This window comes from Panicum virgatum, chromosome 2N (assembly GCF_016808335.1).
Source record: "Panicum virgatum strain AP13 chromosome 2N, P.virgatum_v5, whole genome shotgun sequence".
NCBI lineage: Eukaryota > Viridiplantae > Streptophyta > Magnoliopsida > Poales > Poaceae > Panicum > Panicum virgatum.
The window spans coordinates 55,128,678-55,155,385 of NC_053146.1; the positions used below are offsets into that span (position 1 = coordinate 55,128,678).

Here is a 26,708-nt window from a genome sequence, read left to right on the forward strand (position 1 = left end):
CCACCAAAATATATCTAGATTTAAGACAAAAATACTGGTGGAATGGAATGAAGGCGGATATTGCACGATTTGTCACCCACTGTGATACGTGTCAAAGGATCAAGGCCGAACATCAGAAGCCAGCAGGACTATTGCAACCCCTACCCATTCCGGTTTGGAAATGGGATGAGATAGGAATGGACTTTGTAGTGGGTTTGCCCAGAACACAGAAAGGACACGACTCCATATGGGTAATAGTGGACCGACTCACTAAAGCGGCTCATTTCATACCCGTACGGACCAACTACGGTGGAGAAAAGCTAGCTAAGCTTTATGTGGAAAATATAGTAAAGTTATATGGTGTGCCTAGCAGAATCGTTTCAGATAGAGGGACCCAATTCACCTCTAGGTTTTGGAAAAGCTTGCATAAGGTCATGGGCACCAAATTGGACTTCAGCTCCGCCTATCACCCGCAAACGGATGGTCAAACAGAAAAGGTAAATCAGATCATAGAAGATATGTTGAGAGCATGCGTCCTTACCTATGGCAAGGATTGGGAGCAGAGTCTATCCTATGCGGAATTTTCATACAACAACGGTTATCAGGCAAGCTTGGGCATGTCACCGTTCGAGACTCTTTATGGAAGAAAATGCAGAACTCCCCTGATGTGGTCAGAAGTTGGAGAACGTGCCCTAGTTGGACCCGCACTCATAAAAGAAGCTGAAGAAAGAGTGGTCGAGATTAGAGAAAAGCTGAAGGCCGCCCAGTCTCGACAGAAGAGCTACGTGGACAAGAAGAGACGAGAAATAAGCTTCAACCCGGGAGAGTTTGTCTACCTTAAGGTTTCACCTATTCGGGGAACCTGGAGATTTCAAGTACAAGGAAAATTGGCACCTCGGTACATTGGACTGTACCAAGTTTTGAAGAAAGTCGGAGCCGTAGCATACCATTTGGAGCTACCAGAAGAAATGTCAGATATACACCCAATGTTTCATGTCTCACAACTAAGAAGGTGTTTGAGGATACAAGAGACAGAACACGTGCCAGTAGAAGTGATAGATTTGCAGCCAGACCTGCGGTACCAGGAAATACCTGTCAAGATTTTGGACACCGTCACCAGGAGAACCAAAAACTTCGAAGTACGGATTTGCAGAGTTCAGTGGAGCAGATATGGAGAAGAAGAGGCTACATGGGAGCGTGAAGATGCTCTGAAGAAAGAATTTCCCCATCTGTTTAGGAGCCAGCCGAATCTCGAGGACGAGATTCATTTTAAGTGGGGTAGGTTTGTAACATCCCAAAAATTTACTAAATTAAATTACGCGCTAAATAATTTCAAAACCTCTTTTCAATCGTTGAGCTCAGTCCATTCAAAATCGTTCCATGCCCGATCTCCCGAACTCCCGAAAAAACGGTCCCCTGTTTCCCGGTCGGGAGGAAGAAGAAAAGGGCAAATATGCCCAAAACCCCATCCCCTCTCTTCTATTTGTTTAAGATCCCTCCCAACTTTTAACCTTTTTGCAAATTAAACCCTTCCTTTATTATATTTCAAAATAAATCCTTCCCTCATATAAACATATATCTAAATAAACCCCTGACCTTTTTTCAAAATGACCCGGATAAATTCTAAAATACCAAACAAGCCCCTGCCTTCTCAAGAATAATTACAAACTGGTCCCTGACCCCTTATTTAACCCCTAAACCTTTATATAACCTGTCATTTTATGCGCCAAACAATCTCCATATCTTAATTGTTTCCGAATCGAGCTCAGCGATAAAACTTTTATTTCTTTTTCTTGATTGTGTGTTTGTTTGTATGCGTCGTAGATCACGGTGTGAACGAGAGAGAACCCGTCGACGAGCAGTACTGCGAGCAAGCGAACGAGAACCAGTTTCGCGACCCCAAGCCCGAAGGACAGTACTTCGACCAGGACCTCCCGGAAGGCTTTGAAGACGGCAAGTTCAATCTCATCCTTTGATGCATGTTTTGTCCCAGTTTTTATAAACACAATCTATTAGCCTATTTTATAAAGTTGCATATATTTTGTCTTCTGAAAACATGGTTGGATAGCCACCCCTTGATTTGTTATAATCATTCCTTGACCACCTAGATTAATGTCTGAATGTGTTTTGTTTGGTCGTTAATCGCTGCTAGAACGCTTAGGACCTTATATACAATACAACTTGTTTTATAAAGAAAATGTGTGCGCATGTGGGAAGGGAGAAATGTGGAATTTCGAAAGATGAGTTTAGACGGGATGGATGTCATTTCTGTGTGATTTGTCGATTGGTGTGCTCGTGACTGTGTGGAAGAGCAGAGAAGGGAGATATCCATCTTGTCACCACTAAGGACCGAGTTGGTGTGTCGTCTCACCTAACTCCACTATCGTGCAAACCACTCGACCGTTGAATTGGCAACGGCTTAGCATAAACCCCACTAGTTAATCTGATAGCCATCAGAAGAGCTGAGAGCAACGGGTGAACAAGGACAAGGGATTAGCTCTGTATGATTTATGCCCCGGTTAAAACCTTTGTGATAGGTCAATGACCCCTTGGTGGATCCCGTGATGGCTAGTCAGGTCTAGCTAAGGTGGGTAATGGCTTTGTTGGGATCTGCACCGACACTACGGTGATCGAACTGTGGTACCCCGCTTGTGGGTAAAGTTGTACACCCCTGCAGAGTTAAAATCTATTCGAATAGTCGTGCCCACGGTACTGGGCGAGTTATGGTGTGGTCACATAACTAATGTTTCTTCTGGGAATGGACGGGTTGGCGTGAGTTGTTTTGGGAAAAGTGTCCGGCAGTTGTGTCGTGTGCTACGGCGGATGAGGAGTCCGGTAGCAACTTAAAACTTGGATCCTGTGTGGATCAACACTACGTGTTACTTGGTACAAGAAAACTTGCTTTGAAAATCCTTTCTTTTAAACGAACCACTGCATCAAATTTGCTTCCCGCAAATAAAACCCTAGCCTCATCCTTGATTTACCCTGTGCATTATATTCTGTTTATACCCCCTCCGTGGGTGTGTTGGACTTACTGAGTACGTTTGTACTCACCCCATTTTTAATTTTTACAGAGGAAGATTCAGACTTCGTTCCCGAAGACGTTGAGTAGAGGTTCCGTCCTGCACACAACCTTGCCTGTGGATAGGGTCACCCGCAGGAAGTTCCGTATGACGCAAGACTCTGATGACCCCCTCTTCGTAGTTAATATCGTTGTATGAGTGTTAATTGTTATTCTCGCGATAGTGGCGCTTCACTGCCCACTTTCGCGTAGAGTTGTACGGTGATGTACTATCTGATGTAATAAAAGTGTTATCAGCCTCCTGGGACTGATATTGTATCACTTTTAAGTTTTCTCTCATGAGGGAACGCTTCACACAGTGTAGTTGTAAATAATAAGATAAATCTTATGAGTCTAATTAATTTATGATTGAATACTAATTACAAAATAAAAACGAAAGTGGTACAGTAGGTATATCAAAAAAAATTGGTCAACTAAACACGCCCTTACCACGCGTTGGACAAGGTAACGATGACGCGGCGTTAATTCGTTTCGTCTCTTGCAAATTACTCCAGCCGCCTCTCGCTTCAAGTGCCAGAAACTGCTCCGACTTCCTGTCGCTTGCACTCCGTTCCGACCATTCAGAACACGCACAGCTAGCGAAGCGTGCTCTTTGAACAAAAACGGATGGATCTTCGGAACAAAAAAGTTCGTCGCAATCAACAATCATCCACACGCAGAGCAAGACGCACAACGGCTGCGGGCTGCCTGTCTGTCCACATATATATAGCTGTTTCGGCAGCACATGAAATCTTCTGAAACCACGCATCGCAGCATGAAAATACTCCTCCAGCGGGTGCCCGCCCGTGAGCATCCGCAAGACGAGAATGTCTCGGACGTGGCGCCGAAGGTGTCAATGCAAACTTTTCTTTGTTTTATCACTTTTTTTTCATGTCGTCATGTTTAGATCATTTTGCATTTTGCATTTTTGGAAGGGGATTTTTAACATTTGAAGTATTAAATGTAGACTAATTACAAAACTAATTACAGATCTCGTTTGTAAACTACGAGATGAATCTAATGAGCCTAATTAATTCATCATTAGAGCATGTTTATTGTAAAATTAATGTAGCAATTTAGTGTCTAATCATGTTCTAATTAGGCTTATTAGATTCATCTCGCGATTTACAATCCATTTGTGTAATGCGATTTATTTTTCGACTACATTTAGTATACCATGCAAGTGATTTAAAAAAATTTACATTTTGTGTTTTGGATCTAAACAGGGCCGGCGTGCGACGGTGCGTCTTCGATGCTCAAAATGCAAAGGCGGGTTTTTATAGTTTCTCTCTGGGAAGTCGGAAAGGCGGAGTGACGACCCCACCGCTTGAACTTTTGTTTTTTTAAGCACCAAGAAGTACTGGGGAGTCATTTAAGATTTTGGACGCCCACACTAATTGGACTCAACGTAGACGAGGCTGAGGCTGTCCCGCTTGAACTTTCACCACGACCGCCGCTGCCACGGACGGGCTGGCTCTCGGTGCCGGCGGTGAGAAAGGGGGGGGGGGGGGGGGGGGGGGGGCAGGCACGGGACGCGACGTGATCTGAGGTTGGGACTCGGAACTTCGAAGCCTGCTGCACATGCGCGCGCCTCTCTGTCCCCGGTGCCCGCCGGTTTTCTTTTCCTGGGCGGCCGGCGCGCGGCGAGTCAGGGAGAAGGCAGAAGAGGAAACTGACACGAGGCATCACGCATGCCCGCCCAAGTTTTTCATTGCCGCTTCCGCATTTGCTTCGCCGCGCGCTGCGCCGTGACACTGCCGCGATGCACGCGTACGTAGGGCCCGGCCACCGGCCGAGGAAGCAAACTTCCCTAGCGCCACCACCGCTGTCTCCTTCGGCTCCGGTGTGGGTCGAGCACGCCAGTTCGATCGTTCAAATCAAAACCCGTCCATGCCTCGCTCTCGGCGAGCCCGCGTGACGTGACACGCTGGTGCTGACCGTGCCCTTCGTTTGCCGCGGGCCGCGGCGCCCCGGTTTCCGGAGGAACCAAAGCGCGGTCGGAGTTCGCGCGCCGGCCGGTCGGCCGCCGCAGCCGCGGTTGCTTTGCCGAAGCCATGGGCTGGCTCTGTTGGGCTGTTGGCCCCCATGCCGACGGGACGGGACAGCCTGGAGAACACGGATGCAGACGGCTGCGGCTGCACCTTCCCTGGTTCTCATGACAGATTCCAGGCTTTCCAGGGGTGTGTTTAGATCTTTGAAAAGATGGGAGAAAAAGCCGCATCGGACACTGTAGCACTTTTTGTTTGTTTGTGGTAAATATTGTCCTACAATAACTTAACTAGACTCAAAAGATTCGTCTCGCAACGTACATCAAAACTATGCAATTAGTTTTTTTATTTACCTACATTTAGTACTTCATGCATGAGTCATTTGCTATATTTAATATTTCGATGTGATTTTGATGTGATGAAAAGTTTGGATTTTGTGGTGGTTTATGGGGATCTAAACACACGCCAGACACCCCAGGTCGTTTTCGGATAGCTTGTCAGACTGGAAATTGTATTGCCCGACACTCAGATGATAGGTCGTGCACTTTGATCCGTCGAACAGGCACAGCAACTCAGCTACTCTGGGGAAATACGCTGCAGTCACGGTGGCAACGATCTGGGCGTGACGCTGAGGTACATCCAACCAATCGGAGGGTTGTGTTAAGAATCTTTTGCTCGAGGTAGCTCACATCCAGCCCCGGCCAAAAAGAGGTACTACCATCCGAGGCTCTGGCTGTCGTGCGACAGCGTGCTCGGCACCTGCATGGAGACTTAAATCTAAACGAAATAAAAAACACATTGCGACGGTTGTCTGTAAATCGCGAGACGAATCTAATGAATCTAATTAAGCCGTAATCAGACGCTAAATTGTACAGTAATGCTACAGTAAACAACCTGGCATATTAATTAGGCTCATTACATTCGTCTCGCGATTTACAGACGAATTCTGCAATTTATTTTGTGATTAATCTATGTTTAGTACTTCAAACATAAAAAGATGTTTTTTCAAAAATTTTACGGAGCGCAACTAAACACGGCCCGAGATGCCATCCGCGCAAAAAGTCCCTGCCTGCAATGAGGAGAAATATTGAGCCGGTTTGGTTTAATAGCACAAATTATTGTGAATAATTTTGACTATCAATTAGAGATAGTAAATAAAGGTTGTTTACGAAACTAACTCCACAACTCCTGCACTATTTCGCGAGACGGATCTAATGAGATCTTTAACCGCATGATTAGAGAATGATTACTGTAGCATATTGTAGCCAATCATGATAGAACTTGGCTCATTAGATTCGTCTCGAAAAATTACACTCATCTGTGAAAAAGTTTTGAAATAAACTTCATTCAGTACTTCATAGATACAAGATTTTTTTTAACGCAAGTTGCACTAGTGAACCAAAACGGTCATCTTGAACACTCCACATCGCGCACACACAGTCAGTCAGGTTCAGGTTCCCCGTTTCCACGAAGACTGAGGGACGGGAGACACAGACAGGGCCGGCCCGCGGGAAGAAAGCCGGACGGAATGAGACGGACGTGACCAGAACCCGATCGTCCAAAGATCGCGTCGGCCGTACACGACAGCGACCGTTGGTAAAAACGCCCCCCGAGGCCCCGATATCTAATTTCGTCCCGGGCCGGACCGGCCGGCCGGCCGGCCTTTCGGTGTTCGAGTGGCCACCGCGACCGTCTGGTTAATCGCCATCTCTGCACTTGTTATGCACTGAACCAGCCGGTCGCGGTTTAAGTTAGGTACGGTGAAGCATTTTCGTTTGAGGATGCGTCGCTTGTCTCTTTTTTTTTTACTCATGCGTCGTTTGTCTCCATCTCGTAAGATGTACTCCGTACGAGTAGGTAACCAAATTAGCGGACGGTTGGCAGCTCGTCAGACCCGTGAGATTATTTGGCAGTACTTGGTGTCGACCACCGTCAGACGGAAGAAGTTGCGCACGGCATTTCGATTAAAAAAAGAAAAGAAAAACCAGAGTGTGTGGTAGTACGTCTGCATCTTGCCACAGTGGTTTTTCTGAATCTGTGATCCACCACTGATAGCTGCACGGCGCGGCCGCGTTTGACGGGCAACAGGATCGGTACCTGAGCAGATGCCGATGCCGGCCGATACGTACGGTGCCCATGGTCCCGGCCGGTGCGCGATCGGCTATCGGCATCGGCGGCGGCTGCTCAACTGCAGCTTAGCTGGCCTGTTGCTCTCCTTATCGGATCGGTCGGGCGGGGCTCGCCGGCTCGGGACACTGACATGTGAGTTGCTGCAGCTGATAAGCCGCCTGCATTCGCTCTCGCCGTGCAGTTCTCCTCCTCTCGTTTTCTTCCGCGGCGCGTTGCGTGTTGTCGTCGGCGGCGAGGGCAATCCCGACACGGCTGGAGGCTGGAGCTCGGAATTAAAGCGCGTCTCCCTCGCGAGCTCACTCGACGCGCCGGTCCCAATGGGTCATGGGAGATGGCCTTCTGCTTACCGAGAGGCACGCTGCTGCCATTGCCGACTTGCCGTCTTTGCCGAGGGGCGAGCACCCTGCCCTTTGCGGGCTGGGGTGTGGCCGTGTTGTCTCGGCATCTGTCTTCAGTATAGTTCATGAAATTGGGACTTTGTTTTTCAGAAAATAAAAAAGTTCATGCGCCCGAAAGTGCAGGATCGCGCGCTTGGTTGATTGGGTAGTATAAGCCCGTAGCCGGGCAAGCAGCAGCCGGGCTTGGCATGATCAAGGAATAACTGCATGAGATGGGCATTAGGTTCGTCGGAACAGGCCCGGCAGGTCTCTGCATATACGCGTCGATCTTATCGGCTCAAGGACCAGCTGGCCGGTGCTTCAAGTAATTAGCACTATTGTGACCTTTTGCGCACGTTTTCAGAAGGCAGAACGATGGGGCGTGGCGCTGCTGGAACCGCAGAAATCTCTGCTGTCTGTATGCCGAGGAGCCAGCCGGACAAGCTGGACCATTTATAGATGCAGTGATGGAATTTCCTGAATTGGACAAACGTGTTCATTTCCATGATGCATTTACGTGCCATCTTTGACCGCTCCTTGATTTTCCACCAGACGTAGGAGTTTGGAGTTTGGTCGTTTGGAGTTTGGACGTAGGAGTAGAATGCTTGCAGCATTTGGCTTGGCAGCCCCTGCAACTTCCACTCGTAGCTCGTGTGGTCGATGGATGCTACTATTATACTGCTACGAGCATTTTTGTATTGCATCGTTGACCAACAGGCGAATGTATCCATCGGTCGTCAAACGATGACCAAGTGGTCGAGCTTGGTAAAGGCGTTGCTGCCGCTGGCCCCGAGAACCGTAGCTAGCATGGAAATATGATACTGTTTTTTTAACAAATCGGTTGTGTCTATTTTATTCAAACTAGTCTATCAACTCGTGCTTCTGCATAGGCTAATTAAAATTTATATAAGAATAATATCAATAATTATAATTACGTATCTCATGGTCTTTTTCATCAATTAAATATTCTAACACATATTGTAAAATATATATTTATCATTATTTAGTTACAATAGATTTCATTTTGCATCCCACCTCCACATGTATTCGATATATATATTTAGCTGAACTATTTATTTGTGAATTGGTAGTTTTATCTCTTCCATCATACATAAATATATGATGACACATCGTGGGTAGAATTTTGCATAAACAATAATATTAGTAATGATAGAAATTGTAATTTATATTTTTATATTGATACTTTAATATTTTACTATAATTATATAATTTAAATTCAGATTTAGGAGTAATGTAACTTCTAATAATGATATAATTGAATTATTTATATGCAAATTTAGGGGGCTATTTGTATTATAATGGCATAGGTGGGTAATTTACCCAAAGATTAGGGGATTACTTTACATTTTCCTTATAATGGCATATGTGGGTAATTTAGATACATGTTTAGGGGGTTACTTTAGTCTATTTTTATAATGGCAGAGGTGGATAATTTATAAGAAAAGATTATGGATCCAATGGCTATTATAATTAGAGTTGTTAGATTGATGGCTAGATGTTTCTGATTTTTATGAGAATTTATAGAATTTATCTATTTTTTTAGAGTGTCCACCTAAGATCCTAGGCGGCTTCATGTGGAGACTTCAAAGAAAACTCCAATTAGTAATAATAATATAGCAGAAAATATGATACTGTTAATACTCCATAAAAAACACAATAAACAATGCATAATGGCCCCGTTCGGATGCCAGTGAAAGTTGCTGGCTGGGGTAAGCCCAGCCGTTCGGCAGTTCCGCGCCCGCCAACCATCATTGGCCTTGTTTTGTTTGTGCTAGTGTTCGAGCACGCACACTTCCCGAAAAAAAAATCTCGTATGCATGAAGCACTAAATGAAGTCTGTTTGCAAAACTTTTTTAGGAATGGGTGTAACTTTTCGCGACGAATCTAATGACGGTAATTAATCAATGATTTGCTACAGTGATGCTACAATAACCATCCTCTAATCGCCCGGTCAAAGGCCTCATTAGATTATTCAGAGTCACTAGCGCAGGGGTTCTGAAGTTGGTTTTGTAAACTGACTTTGTTTAACACCATAATTAGTGGTCAAAGTTATTTACTATTCACTAGCGCTACTTTTCTTACCAAACCAAACAAGCCATTGAAACCAGCCAAGCATCGTTGAAACCAGCGGCAACATCTGAAAACCAGATGATAATATTCATCCAGCCAATCAGACAAGCCCAGCCAGCGAGTTTTAGTGCATCCGAACGGGCTGAATATCATTCTCGAATATCTAAGACAATTAAGTGTTGTGTCTATGAGAGTTGACGTTGACCTATAACATTAGGTTTTCGTGTCAGAACATCAAAGCTAGTAGTGCAACTTTAATCTCTCTCCTATTAAATACTCGATATACTCCCTCCATATTGAAATAGAAGTCGTTCTGGAGGGAGGGAGATGTTGACAAATAGAAGTCGTTCTGTGGCTTGGGCGCTTGGCTGATGTTTTGGACGATGATGCCTCTGGAGTCTGGACGCGTGAGTAAATGCGGCCGTTCGCGCACGCCTCGATAGGGCTCCCGGGCCCCGGCTGTTCGCGCACGCGTGAGTAAATACTCCTACGGCCGCTCTTCGTCAACGCCTCGCTCGCGCTCGCAGGTCGCGTTGCCGCTAGCCATCGCCGCTCTGGTCGTCGTCGCTATCGCTGCTCGTCGTGTCCCTCGCTCGCCATCGCCGCTTGTGTCCCTCGCTCGCCCGCTCACAGCGCCTCTCTAACTCTCTTCGTCCTCGCCATGGACTCTGAGTCATCGGTCGATTCTGCCGTTGTGGCGGCGGCCAGCGGTGGCACGGCCGCGGCGGCGTTCGCGCACCGGTCGTCGTCGTCTCCCGCCATGCTGCGGCCGGACTTGCTACTGGACGACTCCTTGCCGTCGGACTCCGAGATGGTGCCGGAGTCGTCGCCCAGTGCTGGCAAGGGCGCGTCGTCGTCGTCGTCCATCGCCGGCAAGGGCGCGGCGTCGTCGTCATCTCGAGGATCGTTTAGATCATGTTCTAAATAAAGCAAGCAAGCAAGCGAACGTGGGAGGAAATAAGCAAGCAAGCATGGGAGGAAACAAGCAAGCAAGCGAACCGTCGGAGTGGTGCAATGACTAGCAAATAAGCGTTTAAATAAAGCAGCAGCTAGAGCAGTCCAAGCGTCCGAAGACGAGCGCCAAACGTGACCGCGAACGAACGCCACGAACGAAAATAACGCAGCGCCATGCAAAATCGTAGCAAAGAGAAAAAAAAATGGTGTGGCTCCGCGGGATCGAACCCGTGCCAACGAGCCCTAGCACCCCAGAACGAAAATAGACTAGTTGGTTTCTCGGACAGAGTCGAACCCCAAATGTATTTAATAAGAGTAGACAGGGAAAACTTACCTAATTAATGACTCCTTGGTATGCACAATCATGTCCTAAACGACTTCTATTTCAATACGGAGGGAGTATACATCAGCAGAAATTTCTAATACCGAACTGCTTCGTAAGAAAAAACTATGTCATAGCTAATTAAAGACTATGGTATAACTCATTAAAATTAGCCTCTTTACCTTATGTATGGACTATGGAATAGACAGTAGACGCATATAATAAGGCCTAATATAATGTGCTGAGACTCTGAGCCTGAGATACGAGCGACGGAGCGAGAGAAACGAATCGGGTATGCACTCTCGGCCCGTATGCATCTCTCTACGTTTGGGCCCTAAATAAAGTATTGGGGGCCCAAACATTTCCCACTCGGCCCCCTGCCCCAAGCCCATCATCGTCGAGGCCCGTTAGCCTAAAAAAATAGAAAGCGAAAGAAATCGAGGCCCGTTCTAGGAGGGGCGTCGTCTTCGTCGCCGATCCGCTCGTCTCCGCCGTGGAGATCCCCCAAAATCGCGGGCAGCCTCTTCCGGATTTGCACGGAGTTCGCGACGATTTCGATGAGATAGAAGCCTACGCCAGCCAAGGCCTTGCGATGCTGCGGAAGGTGGCTGTCGCCCTCATCGCCTGCGCCGCACTCTATTTCTCCTTCTTCGCCTACTACCGTCGCCAGGTGTGACTTTCCGCTCTTATGCAGCACGGTTTCGAAGTTGAGCCGTTAATTAGTCTAACTCTTGTGCGAACATTCCTGGATTTCGAAGTTGGTTGGATTGATTATTGCGCTGAGTTATAGTGGAATTGTGGGCTCGGGGCAATGGGGTTGAGTAGTGGATCTCTGTGACAGGGTGGATTTGTTCTGTAGGGATTCGAGTTTAGCAGCTCATAGTAGTAGCATTTTGCAGATTCATTTCTGCAATTAGTGTGCTTGTTGTCTTGTTAGTGATCTTGTGCTGGCTGGACCATCTTACTGAGTAAGTTATGCAGCACGGTTCCTCCATCAAATGTTGTTGTGAAGTGTTATTAAAGAATATGTGTAGTGCTGGTGTCCATGCTCAATTTTCTTGTGAAACTTCGGCTCTGCTAGTGACTGCATACACAGATTGCGGGATCCAAGGTTGGAATTTGGAACAATAATGTATATTGATCCATCATCTATTAATATTTTGGTACCTAGTAAGTGAAGCTAATGTTCGGGTTTTGTCTCGAATGATGCAAAACGTATCTGTATTGCGGCTAATACAGTGATAGTGCTGTGATGATTTTTAGGGATTGCAAAAGATTTACTGTTGTCACTGCACAGGGCATTGCAGAGGTTCAGTTACCAGCTGTTACTCACAGGGTCTACCTAGATGTGGAAATTGACGGACAACACATAGGTATGTCTCAATTCATTCACCGTTCTTTGGGCATGTCACGGAAACTTTTGGTCAACAACAATCTGTTTACTTGTGTCGTTGCTTCATTTGTCACTCAACTTAACTTAAATTACCCTGTTGCTCTAATGCTTGATTTGCCCTTCTTTGTAGGCAGAATTGGTATTGGTCTTTATGGGGAGGTTGTTCCTAAAACAGTTGGTATTCTTATGCTCTTTCTCCTTTTCCATCACACTCATTTATTGATCTCGATTTTTAAAGATATGTATGCTTAGTTGCACATCGAGGGTCCATGTGCTTCAGTTGTGGACTGTTGACTTATAGCATACCCACATATTTCACATTGTCATTTATGTTTTTGTTACCATGGAACATCATTCAAAAAAGTTAAGTTTATGGGATGCATAGTTGCTTAGGAAGATCCAGTAAGGATCTTTTGTGCTAATGATGACGTCTCTGTTTCATCTTCTAAATATTGCCAAAGTGAACTTATTACCAGAAGAAAAATATTCTTCGCGAGTTTTTGATTGGTAACTAATTTTCTTTGTTCTACATTTTGCAGAAAACTTTAGGGCACTTTGCACAGGTACTCTCTTTCCATGACTCTCTTGTTGCCATCAAAGTCCCACCTGAGCTGATTGTTCATATCCATCTGTTCATCGTTTCAGGTGAAAAAGGTGTAGGGTCCAATGGCAAACCTCTTCATTATAAAGGAACTCCATTCCATCGTATCATCCCTGGTTTCATGATTCAAGGTGGTGACATAATTAGAGGTGATGGGAAAGGAAGTGAGTCTATATATGGAGGCATCTTCCCAGATGAGAACTTCACCGTAAAACATACTCATCCAGGTCAGATTGTTTGTCTAATATTTGCATTGTCCAGTTTTCACAAAGCTTTTATTAATCAGTTTTAGTTCCACATTTATTTTCAAGGAAAACCACCACTATTTTCTCCAGTGTTGATCATGCCAGATTTGGAAGAATAAGCTAAATGATATTTTTTTATTACAACAGAGAGTGGTTTGGTTCAACATGTAGGTAAACAGTAGCTCAAAAAGACTATAGCTGACATCTATGGAGCTATTAGTCATCACCGAGTGCTCCTATTCCAGTGTTTTTCCTGTTATTTTACTTGTTATACTTCTTTCACCTGATCCGTAGGGGCACTTGTATAGCTGCCAGTTTCTTAGTTGGCCAAAGCTTGAGTATTTGTTTGAGCTTCTGACAAGCATCTGTCTGAGAAGTCTTCTGAATGGTCAAATCTAACTGTATCCCTGCCACGGGGTCTTGCAGGTGTTGTTGCTATGGCGAATTCTGGACTTGACTCCAATGGGTCCCAGTTTTACATAACTACAATCAAGACAAGCTGGTAATTTCCATTGCACCACATCTCACCCGTGATTACAACCTATTAGCTATAACTCATAAAATGGTGAATTCGTAGGTTGGATGGGGAGCATGTTGTCTTTGGCAGGGTGATCCAAGGAATGGATACGGTGTACGCCATTGAAGGGGGTGCTGGCACTTACAATGGCAAGCCGAGGAAGAAGGCTGTGATCACTGACTCGGGTGAGATACCCAAGGAGAAATGGGGTGATCAGGAGACGTAGACACTCTCTGCTTGCTCTGTTCCATGTACTGAACCATGACAAGCTGCCTTTTGAGTTTTGATTTGTCGTCTTGTGCCACAGTCCAGTCGTGGCGTCGAGATGGTGTATATTTTAGCCAGTTTGTAGCCACTCCCATTAACGCTGATTATATTTGTATGGCTTAGTTTGTGATGTTGCAACGTGAACACGCACAAGTCTTTCAAAAAATTGTTTTAGCCAGCTGTTATTGTTTACTGTTACCTTGATGGGCTGTTCTGCTGTTACAGAGGACTTTTGACATGAGTTTTTACCCGGCGTTTGTATGTATGGACATCAACAATGCAAATCTTAGCTCAGCGCTGTACACGTCGGCCGGCAGGCCGCTCCGGCGCTTCTCCACCCTCATCAGTCAGCACGCATCAGTTTACTGTCTTGAGGAAATGTTTTGCTTTCTGGTTATGGAGGTCCAAGTTGTATTGCATTTCTTATGGTACTGCTGTATTGACGTTAATAGCCGTGCAGAACAACCAGTGATAGTGTGCACAATTTTTCTTCACTATGTAGCAAAGTTTTCCTGATGGGATACAAATGAATGAGCACTTGGTAATTCAATCCTTCATTCAGTTACCACTGAAATTGGAAAAACCTCGTAATTGGATGCAAATTGGGTTTCTTCTCGATATCTCCATGTATCTTATGCTTGAACTCCGTGAGTGGATGGTGACAAATTATACAACGAAATGATCTTCGGAGGCAATGATAATTTGCAGCTGGAATATCATGGAGCTGGTTTTGGTGTGGTGCTGTCCTCTGTAGGGAGCATGGCAGAAAAAGGGAGATGAAATGCCACAATGGGCCTGAAATGCTTTAAACCCAGGAAAGTGTGACATGAAAGTTGCTCATTAAGTTTTTGACAAAATATCTTCATAGAATCGAGGTGGTTTTAGTCCCTGGTGAGTGTAATTGCATATTCTGACAATTAGCTCAGTGGTAAAGTTTTCAAATCTGCACTTTATGCGACCAGCCACCAGGGATATCAAGATGTGACACACGTATGCTGCAGCCATGTGGGTCAAGCTGCTAATGGTTTGGGTGGAAACCGGTTTCAACAGTTTGGATTTTGCATTGGTGCTACTTCAATTTGGTGGAAAATGGTTTTCTAGCAATCAATTCGATTTGGTTTGGTTTCACAAGAGAAACAGTTTGGTTTGGTTTGAGATACTAATGGCGCCAAGCGACTACTATGCATGTCCTCCTGTTTGCTTGACTAGTCGTGCTGATTGTCTTAACCATCAGTAATGCGTAGCATTAAAAGTACCACCACCAGCACGCTCCTGCACTACTTTCAGGTGTGGTTTGGTTTTCAAATCCTATGGGATTGTTTGGAGTGGTTTATATCGGCTTGTTTAATAAAAATAATTTGATGTGGGTTTAGTTGGGATCTCAGACCATTGGCAGCTTGACATGTGGGGACAGGTTGGGCCCACCAGTAAGAGTTAGAAGCAACAGACTAATTAGGAGAGCACCTCAGGTATGAGGAGAACAAAAGTTGAATCAATCAGAAATTGAATCAGAAAGTTCTCTTTCAGTTTAACTACTTTTTTGTTCTAACATTCTAGGTTATCAACTATAGTGGCGTCTCTGCTCGTTTGAGCTAGCCCTATTTTATTTTGCTCGGCTCTGGTGTTTGGTTCCGAGCAATTTCCTTGGTGCGTGCGCTTCTTGCCTTGATCCTCGGTAGCTCGACTCAGAATTATAGACAGGGTGGTGTTTCAAAAAAGAATTATAGATCAGATGCAGTGAATCAGTGATGCACCATATCGATCATCAGTATTTCGTATCAAATCAACAACACGACTCTTGTACAGTCACTATCTGTCTATCAGACGCCGTGATGCACCATATCATCAGTACCACTTCACAAGTTTAGAGATCTGCCATGAATTTTACTCATCTTACTTGTGTGCCATACCATACATACATGATGGATTATTTAGGGCAGTAAAAAAAAAGCGAGTGATTTTATTCTCAGCGAGCGAGAGCGGTAGGTACGGTACGGTGTGCTCTCCGTCGACCGGTTTGAACAGAGTACATAGATTGATAAGCTTCTTCCTCAGGAAGTACGATACGATTTATTTTCCACGACCACCTGCGCGCTTGCCAAGCAAGCAAGCTAGCTCTTGGAATCGATCGATCGATCCGGTCCGTTCACTTGAGCATGGTCTCGGTGAGGAGCAGGAGCTTGGATCCGAAGGCGGAGGCGGAGGCGGCGGTGGAGTTGAGCATCCAGGTGTAGAACGGGTGGAAGACGACCGACGCGGGGCAGCTCAGCGTCGCCGGCAGCTTGGGGCACTCGATGAAGGTCTTGGCGTCCGTGTCCACGCAGAGGTAGACCAGGTACAGCTGCTTCTTGCCGAAGGGCCCGTCCCGGCACTGCAGCCCCGGCGCGACGCCCAGCTTCCGTTCCACCGCCCACCTGATCTTCTCCGTGGCGTAGAGCTTGTAGTCGGGCCTGATGTCCTGCTCGGCCAGCGCGCCGAGGATGTCCGCCTGCTTCCGCAGGTTGAGGGCGGCCTTGAAGTAGTCCAGCTGCTCCAGGCCCGAGCAGACGCCGTAGCTGTTCCACGCGCTCTTCCAGTTGTTCACGCCGTCGGTGGGCGGGCACTTGAGCTTGCTCCAGTAGTGGTTGATGCTGTTCTCGATCTTGTCCAGCTGACCGACGCGTGGATGAGAATCATCATCATGCCTAGGAGTTGCAAGCACGGCTTGGAGAAGAGGTGATCGATGAGCTGCTTACCTTGTTAGCGTCGAAGGGTTTGCCGTTGCTGCACCTGACGATGGGCTTGTTGATGGACAGGTCGAAGGTCTGGAAGCTCTCGACGAAGAAATCCTCCGCCGGGTAGCCGTACTTGGGCACGCAGCAGCCGTTGTCGCTGTCCTCGCAGTACGCTCCAGGCCACTGCATGCACACAGCAAACGATCATCCATCGATTCAGACAATGGATGATAAGTTCACTTTGACGATCATCCATCGATCCTCGTCCTGCTCCATCTATCTATTTTTTAAAGTTCATTTTGGCCTGAAAATTCAGTTATTGGTAGGACCCACATTTTCTTTCACGCACGTGTCATAAATCAATCCGTCATTAGCTCCCCGGGCCCCATAGTGAGGACGATGGAGCGACACAGTGGTCCTTTGCATTGGTTCATAGCCAGTAGTACGTACTTGAAGTTGAAGTTGGTCATCGGTAGGTTTAAATTAAGTTTGCTTAAGAGTTTGTCGTGGATCAAGATTTTTTGTTGAATGTACACATGTACATGCTTATTATGTTTTTTTTCATGACACAGTCACGGTGTTGTTCTTGTCGATCGATCTGATCTTAAGATGTAGAGCTTCGACATATTGATCGAAACTTTCTTCTTTGGCTCAAATTAAACCTAGCTGAAAACAAACTCGATAATTCAGCTTTGTGACAGTATGCATATCCAAAATAATGTTTTTCAAGGTCTTGTATCGTCGTCTGGACGTAAATAATAACATTGAAAAGTAACAAAGGTTTTCTTATCGAAAAAACAAATAATGTAATATCATAATGCAAATAACGGTAGAGGTGAGCATGCGTCACCTTGTAACCGCAAGAAAAATAAAAATAAAACTAGTAAGACATAATACTGTGATTGCAGATATAACTATTCTGTGACAAGAAAATTACGGAAGATATATAGACTTTCATAGTTCCATGCATACAGCACGTGTGTTATGCGCGCAGTCATCAGGAAGTAGCAATATCAGTAGATTGTAAACCATGCGCAGGAAGTAATAAACATCTGAAAAGGTTCATACCATGAGGATAAGGTAATAGAAATCAAAGGGCACGGCATTGGCAGCAGCCAGCAAGCCAAGGATGAGGCTCAACACAATTGTTCTACGTGCCATCGTCTCTGCCGCCGCTACACTATATTTTTGCAACGACAAAAGGCTGTTTGCTGCTCTGGTTGGGTGCCCAAGTGATCCTGCTGGAGGTATTTATAGCCGAGAGGTCGAGTGCCACGGGGCGGAGATGAACAACATCCTCCATAGAAGTCGATCTCAGATGGAACCCTCCAATAACATTTTCCCTTCGTTTATCTTCCTCTCCAATATAATCGAGCATCCTCTTACACAAATATTGAATTTGTTACATTACATCACAAGATATGTTTGTTCCCTAGAATAGTCCTAGAATAATGGAGAGGTACGGAGGGAAAAAAACTGTAACCAGGCCCCGGCCCGTACTACATGACATCAAGTCACCAATGTCTGTCTTTTTCCTTGTTTAGGATTGTAGTCTTGCCTCCAAATTGTGTTAGTTTAGCATGGTCGTCATAGCTTACCCAATCTCAATGGGGTTTCATGCAGAACTTTATGGTATTAAATATCATCAATTTTGCTGACATAACAAGGAGAGAGAAGTATGGAATTTCATGGGATGTGAGGAGAGTTTCATCAGCATAAAACTCATCTGGCACAGTTATCTAATTCCCAGTCTAAGTAACTATGCTATGAAACTGCACACTGAGACTGACCTTATACAAAATAAAAACCAAAGGAGTTGAGATTGAGTGGTAGCATAGCTGAGGTAGACAACAAGGAGCGTGGGAGCAGAGCGACCAAAACTAGATGGTGGAGAGGAAAAGATCTTGCATTGGTAAAGCATTATATTGGTGATAGAATACATATGTTCATGATGGGGAGCACGCAGTCCATTGCAGCAGAATATTTAGTCATACAACAAGGTCAAGGTGGCATGAATATATAGGATTGATTACCTACCAAGTGATGGGTTTAGATGTAAATGAAGATGACGCAAATGTGGCATTAGGGAAAAAAATAATCACCAGTATAATGAGGACCTTCCAGTGATCCAATTTCTCAACCTGTGCCTTTCAAAAAAAAATCTCAACCTGTGTGATTCAGGCAGATTGTTATATATTCCACGTGTTCTCTCTCTCTCTCAAGTCAGCTTAATTTTCTAAACGCAGGGAAAAAAGGTGGTACTTCCCTTTCTGAATATTATGGTGCATCACATCTTACTATTACTAATTGGTCCTTTTCAGCCTCCACGTGAAGTCATCTAGCTTAGTATCCTAGGTAGATACTCCAAAACATAGAGACTAGAAAACTAGAAAGAAACAAAAACATTTGGCCATCAACCGACAACTCCAATCATAATAGTTATTGAACATGTTATCTTTCCTAATAAATTACCCATCTCTATTATTCACCTCTGCCACTATGAAAATAGACTAAAGTAGCCCCTAAACATATATCTAAATTACCCACCTTGGCCATCTATTATCTTAATACAATAGTGTTAAAAGAAGCCACCACGTTCGGCGAGAGGGTCTAGAAATTCCCACGTTAATCTAAAAAAGAGAAGGATTTGCACCGTCGGATTTTATGAAGATCTAACGGTCTAAAAAACCTCAAAGGTCCATATCAAATACGATTACTAAATAGCTAATTTTAAAATTAAAAGAAGAAAAATAAGAATATGACCGGAGAGTTTACCGTGAATATGATCAGTCGAAATTAATGCATATGCAATGCTATGCTATGCAAGTGTAGCTTGGCTTAGCGCAGACAGAAATAAAAGCAGTGGAAGCAAATGTGTGCCGCCCCATGCATCATCTCCCATCGCTCGCCAACCAACACATTGTGCCGCGGCCGGCCGGTCCTGCAGCAGCAGGCTCCGTCAGCCTCACATATCATCCATCACCCATGTAGCAGCACTGGCCTCATGCTAATAAATCCATCCTCCATCCGATTAACGTCTTCCGGAAGTACATCGTTGGATGGATGGGAGCGGATCCAATGGAGTACTAGCCATATATTGTCTTAGGCTCGATTAGTGCAGGTTATGATTAGATGTCTATTGTATGGGAATTTCCGTGCAATGTACTCCCTCCATTCCAAAAAATGCAACTCTCGCTTCCTAAAAATTCAAATAATTTTAAGTTTGATCAAATTTATATTAAAAATTACTAACATTTATATCTTCAAATAGATCTAATGATACTTATTTTAATATGATACTTATTTTAATAGGATTATAGGATATAAATCTAAATGGTATACTGTATCGTTTTTTTTTTGAAGGCAAACCATGGAGGAGTTCCCCACAACACTTCAATTTTCATTTATATTAAAAAGATAAAAAAGGATATATACATGACATACTTACAAAGTAGATTAAATTACAATATTGTTTTGTATAAATTTAGTATCTTTTCAAGGCGGAGGTAGTAGTGAACCAGACCCAACGGCCAACGGTTATTTTATTATTTTTCCTTTAGAAACAAAGATATGTGATTGTATTAAGAAAAAGAGAAATATGGACTCTATTAGTTTTCAACTTCCATTTATATGATATATAACTATAATTATATAAATAATTTAACAGTTGACTAAAGAGTCCATATCAAATATGACTAATAACTAGATAAATTTGAAAACAAAAAAATAGTAGTTAAATTTTATAGTGATGAAGAAGCAAAATATGCAGGAAAATAGCTAAAGAAATAGTATAATCTATCTATTATATTAATAAAAGTGTGTTAAAATAATGCACCACATTCGTTGTTGAGAGCGTCTAGAAATTTTCACATATCTAAAAAAAGAATTTACACTTTTAGATTTTATTATGATCTAACGGTCTAAACTAACTCAAGAGTGCATACAACATAATTCATAAATAGATAATTTTGGAATTAAAAAATTAATAAAAATTATTACAGTACAAAGGATTCCATATTGATATGATTAGTAGATAGATAAATTCAAAATTAGGATAATACTAAAATTAGATGTTAACACAATGATTATGTAAGGATCACCGGGGTGTCCGACCCTAGAGAGGGAGGCGGTGAATAGGGTCGCTAATCACTTTCTATCCTAGGGCTCAATCTATTTGCATGGGATAAACCTAACACGTCCTACACATGCTAGTTATGACTAAGGTTTATCTATGCTACTCTCTACTTACCCCTAAAAGACTTGCAACCTATAGCCAATCATAATCAAACTAATTAGGAAAGTAAAGACACGCAAGAAAGAGTAAATGCGGAAACATAATACGATAAGTAAAGAGGTAAGGGAGAGAATATGCAAACTCCTGTGAAGACACCAAGACACACGATTAGACATAGCATTGTCATGGTACCAGAAAGCAATTGCGGGATGTGACTAGCAAACACTCACCTGTAAAGCTGCCCTCAACCAAGGATCCAACTAATCAAGAGAAAACCAGACTTTTATGCTAGATGGATTGAATCTGCACATATTCCTAAGAGAAAACTAGACTACATCTAGCAATTTTTTCCATAGCATACGAGATGAATCAAACGCTACCAGCGTTGATGGAAAGGCAACACATCATTTTGTATGTACCGGTGTGTAACTTAAAAATGTACTAGCTGATTATATGGGTAGCTGCAGTGCAGATCACATGATGCAATGATGGTTCACATACTCGAGCTGTGATCTTAGCTGATGCTTATAGCACATGTATGTGCTTCCTACGATAAAAAGATTTAATTATAGCCTTCGTTGTCCTAGAGGAACACCCCCAAGGGTATATAATTTTTGGAATTGAAACTTAAATATGGTCAAAATTTGTTGACTGCCTTACCTTCAGATTAAAATTTATGAATTATTTTTTAACACTAGAGTCTATTTTAGTTGTTTGCCCTGCACATTACCATGCTCACTACGTTATGGATGTGTAATGGAGGAAAATAATTGCCAAGTTGGGCAATATGCGTTGTGAAATAAAATTTGGGGTATGGCTATGGTAGTAAGGATGCTACAGAGCACAACTTAGTTGCAATAGTTTATATGGAACTATGATAAAAAAGAAATTAAATAGAGAAAAAAATCAGCATGGGTCCAATCACAAGATGGCCGGGTGATTACTATCATGGAGAAAAATAGTATTTTGTTAGCAAAAAATAAGTTTACGCAGATAGCAACATATACATAATTAAATGTACAATCAGAAGATAGAAAAAAAAGAAGCACAATGTTCAGAATCAATTTCAATCTGGAAAGCAATGAACTGACAAGAGTGTCTAGACTTGAGAAGCACAACAGTAATGAGAGTATGAAAATTAGAGCATGGCAATGATAGCACCCACAATATGATCTCAACCCATTCACTAGGTTGAGCATTACCTTACGCAAACTGCACTGTTGCTATTATAAAGTATGGTATCACAACTAAGCAAAAATGAGAAGCATTGTGATTAGTTGATAACTGAGATTAAAAAAATTAGGAGAGAAAAAAATTGATGCAATCATGGTAGAGGGCCAATGAAATCTAGAACAAAACATGCAAGGAAATTGATGTTTAACATGCATGCAGTCTGTAGCAAGCCACGGGTAGGGTTCAACTAAAGGAAACGATGTGCTGCACCATAATGGTGCATCTTCCATGAGCATGGTATAGCTATACCTAAGATAATATGAGAGTATGCATATATGGGGCCATATTAATGGGTGATTGAAGGACAAAGAAAATAAAATATATTTTTACTTTTAGCACAAGATACCTAAATCTTTTTATAAAAATCTAGAGATAATTTATCATGCACAGTAACTAAAACATTTTACTCACGTCAAAAGTGTTTGCCAGCTTGGTCTTCAAATATGCTCATAGGGGTAGGGTTTGCATTCGTGCATTCATAAGGGTGAGTGTGCATGCGTTTGTGAGTGTCTGAGTTGTATTATGTAATCTCGAAAAAGTAAATATTTAGTTACTTTCAGTAAATACCCAAAAGACATATTTCTATATATAAGGCTCATTTCTCTCTTAAGTCATGTAAAAACACCACCCCTGTGTCTGTAATTTTAGTACAAAGGAATTATGATTATATGTCTAAACAAACTATTTGCATCTATTACTTTGAATAAAAAATCCTAAATATTGAAAGCAAGAACTAGGTATCCGTGCTATTTGCACGGGCCACCTTGCTAGTTATAAAAGAATCTAAAGTAACCCTCTCATCTTCGTGTAAATTACCCACCTATATCAATATAAAAATAATAAAATTAACCCCTTAATTTTGCATATAAATTATCCAATTAAGTCATTATTAAAAGTTAAGGTAACTCCTAAATTTAAATCTAAATCATATAATTATAATAAAATATTAAAGTGCACCAATATAAAAGTCTAAATTACTATTTTATTATTAATATATTATTTATATAGAAATACTACGACGATATGTATTCATGTATGATGGAAGAGATAAGAATACCAATTCACAACCAAATTGTTGAATTAGATATATATATATCAAGCATATGGAGGTGTGATGGAAAATCTCACTACTACAAAAAAGGCTTTCTGTCCCGGTTCCAAACAGCCTTTCGAGGCTTTTGTCCCGGGTGGCAGAACCGGGACAAAAGGTGCCTGACGTTAAAAAAAATTTGCACACCACGGGATTCGATCCCAAGACCTCTTGTCTAACGCATGGTTTCCTTACCAACTCACCTAAGTAGTACACGTGACTCAGTATAGAATAACTTCCTTTTGAACTATCACGTGGAGGGGCCTTTTGTCCGGGTTGGTAACACCAACCGGGACAAAAGGGTGACCCTTTTGTCCCGGTTGGTGTTACCACCCGGGATAAAAGGGTTGGGCCTTTTTGTCCCGGGTGGAGCCACCAACCGGGACAAAAGGGGGGCCTTTTGTCCGGGTTGGTGGGTCCACCCGGGACAAAAAGCCCATGTCCCCCACGTTGGTCCGGCTAGCCGTTGGACCCGGGATAAAAGCCACCTTTTGTCCCGGGCCCAAAGGTAACCGGGACAAATGGCCTGGAAGAAAGGCCTATTTTGTAGTAGTGTCTATTACAACTAGATAATGATAAATATGTATTTTAGAGTATGTGTTAAAATTTAATGGATGAGAAGAGCACGAGATAAATAATTACAATTATTAGCTATATCTTATTTTTATATTAAACCGCGGGACCATAAGTTGATAGGCTAGTATATATAAATACAAGCAGGTCTGTGGGCCTACTCATCGATCGGATTATTGTATCAAACATATCTACGCACGTGTCCGTTTGGTCCTATTCACATAATCTCACAAAATAATGTTGAACGTGAAACTGAAAGGTGCTGCTCAACAAGATGCACGGTTCGGCTTGCTTGCAATTTCTTGCATGCGTTGTCGCTGCACGTACTGGCGCGCATTATTTTCTTGCAAAGGGATTGCGATATGGTCGTGTTAACATTCTCTCTAGCTGATAAGGTCTACATGTGCCGAGAAACTGACTATATCCGTCCGCTTCTATAGACTATAGTTAAATTTGGCATTTTGCCGGTCGGCGTTTCACAGCTCAGCTGGGGTTTTTCATGTACTGCTCCGCCGATTGTCTTATCTTTGATGTAGTGGCGGAGCTTCGTCCCAGCTAGCAAAAGCGCAAGAACACTACTACAAAACAGGCCTTTGTTCCTGGCCATTTGTCCCGGCAGCCTTTGGGCCCGGGACAATAGGTGGCTTTTGTCCCGGGTCCAACGGCTAGCCGGGCCAGCGGGGGGGACGGGGGCCTTTTGTCCCGGTTGGAGACACCAACCGGGACAAAATGGGAGCCTTTTGTCCCGGTTGGTGGTTCCAACCGGGACAAAAGGCCCGCGTAGCCTTTTGTCCCGGTTGGAACCACCAACCGGGACAAAAGTCCCCCCTTTTGTCCCGGTTCGTGCCTCCAACCGGGACAAAAGGCCTTGCGCCCCTTATCCCCTTCCCTCTCCCCCCGCCCGAGCCATTCAGCTCACTTGTTTTCTCTGTTCTTGGCTCGGAATAGAGGAGTTTTGCTCATTTCTTCACCACATTTGTGAAGATCTTTGATTCCCCGTCCATCCATCTGCTCTAAAGGTTTGGGGCTTGTTTTTCTCTTCTTCCTTGGCTTGTATAGCTCATTTCATACTTTAGAAATAGAGAAAATGTGTAGCTAGCTCATTTCTTGGACATTATTTTGCTAGCTAGATTGCATATGTAGGCGTAATTTTCTTTTAGATTTAGATGAGTATATGGATAGTAGAAATTTTTAGAATGAGTGTAGATACTTCATGTGATGTACTTGTATATATGACCATATTGTGGATAGTTGATTTTTTTATTCGTGAATGAATTAATGAAATGAGTATATTATAGAATTTTTTGTATTATGAATGGATTATTTTGACACTCTAGTGATGTATTTAATCAGGCTCACATTGAAACCATCTAGAAGCTAAAAAAATCTTTATTTCGAAACAAGTATACGTCGTTAATCTCCATCCAACGGTGATGGCACTACCTTTCAGGGATACACGATGCGCTATAAGGACGTCGCAAATCGGTTGGTCGCATCACCAGCACTTCCGATTGATAAGAAGACAGCATTTGACGCAGTCAGCATGCCGTTGTTGTACTGAGAGCATATGAACGAGCATGCTGCCTGTGCCAAGTGCTGTGCCTATTAATCGTAAATGTTGGTGCTGCGACTAGCCGATTGGTGACATCCTTGTACCGCACCGTGTCCCCCCGAAAGGCAGTGTCATCACCGCAGGGTTGAGGTTACTGACATATACATTTTTCAGAAATAAAGGTTTATTTTTCTTCTAGAGGGTTTCTGGATATTGAAAAGAGTGTACTCCTGGAACTGAAGGGTGTCAAAGTAATTAGAAGTTATAGAGATTTCTTTCAATTAATTAGAGATTTCTTGAGGATTAATGATACATTTCGTCTTTTTTTATATAATTTCATTGTTATTTGCAAGAGTTATTAATCTGATCATTGTAATTGTAATAGTAAATAATTTTTGCTTTGTAATGGTAAGAATTTATAATTTTGTGGAAAATAAAGGTATTTTTCAGTAAAATATGGCTTCAACAGCTGGAGGGAGTGGCGCCGGTGGGGGTGATCGTTGTCCTTCTGGAGAGAAGGGCACAACTCGAGTAGGTCGTCGGTCCAAAAAACCTAGTGCTTTTCATAGGGCAGCGCTCCGTTATTTGGAAAAAGAATATAGAGAATGCATGGCAAGGGGCGAGGAACCTCCGTTTGATCTTGAGGATTTATTGCGGCGTTACGGTTCGTCACCACCAAACTCGGAGGTTTCAGCTCCGCCATCTTATTCTGCGCCAGCAAGAAATCCGTTAGAACATTCTGCGTTCCAACGCAAGGACGGTTGAAAACCTATGTGTTGTTGACCGAATTTTTAAATTTCATGTATAGTACTCCTTTGTTAAGTTCTGTAATGGATTAAGTACCCCTTTTAATTAATCAAGATGTATGATAGATATTGCATATCTTTTAATTATTCATGTTATGTTACATTTAGTTTAATTTAGGTTTGATATATTTTATTTATTCGATACGTGTAAAGAATTCAAATCGATTTATTTAAAATGCAGATGGACCGGCAATGGATGTACAATGCTGACCGACGTTCGAAAGAATTCATTGATGGCCTGCATTATTTTTTGTCTGTGGCTGAGGCAAACAAGCAGAATGGTTTTATGTGCTGCCCGTGTGTTCATTGCAACAATAACAAGGATTACTCATCTTCAAGAATCCTACACAGCCACATTTTCGCAAATGGTTTCATGAAAAAGTATGTTTGTTGGACGAAGCACGGAGAACAGGGGGTTACCATGGAAGACAATGAAGAAGAAGATTTTGACGACCACTTTCCCGGGAATGCTGGAATCGGTGCATTCGATGACGATATTCCCATGGAAGAGCCCGAAGTAGATGTAGCAGAAAATGATCCCAGCGACGATCTGGGGCAAGCATTGCACAATGTGCAGGCAG

General features: G+C 43.2%; 2 protein-coding genes across 3 annotated transcripts; one reads left to right on the forward strand and one right to left on the reverse strand.

The window, feature by feature from the left end:
• Positions 1-11,341: 11,341 nt before the first annotated feature.
• Positions 11,342-14,117, forward strand: LOC120658174 (peptidyl-prolyl cis-trans isomerase CYP21-1-like). Of its 2 annotated transcripts, XM_039936413.1 has the most exons (7): positions 11,342-11,572; positions 12,200-12,275; positions 12,426-12,473; positions 12,835-12,858; positions 12,941-13,123; positions 13,568-13,643; positions 13,719-14,117. In XM_039936413.1, exons 1-7 carry the CDS (start codon positions 11,495-11,497, stop codon positions 13,882-13,884), a joined length of 651 nt encoding a protein of 216 aa, XP_039792347.1. In that variant the 5' UTR covers positions 11,342-11,494; the 3' UTR covers positions 13,885-14,117. The 2 variants fall into 2 exon arrangements, with proteins under 2 accessions (XP_039792347.1, XP_039792348.1); XM_039936414.1 differs by lacking the exon at positions 12,835-12,858.
• Positions 14,118-15,767: 1,650 nt separating this feature from the next.
• On the reverse strand, positions 15,768-17,906 carry LOC120658175 (ribonuclease 3-like). The gene is made up of 3 exons (XM_039936415.1): positions 17,708-17,906; positions 16,661-16,822; positions 15,768-16,575 (listed from the first exon to the last, which is right to left on the reverse strand). The coding sequence occupies exons 1-3, from the start codon at positions 17,798-17,800 to the stop codon at positions 16,072-16,074; spliced, it is 759 nt and encodes a 252-aa protein (XP_039792349.1). The 5' UTR covers positions 17,801-17,906; the 3' UTR covers positions 15,768-16,071.
• Between the last annotated feature and the right edge of the window lie 8,802 nt (positions 17,907-26,708).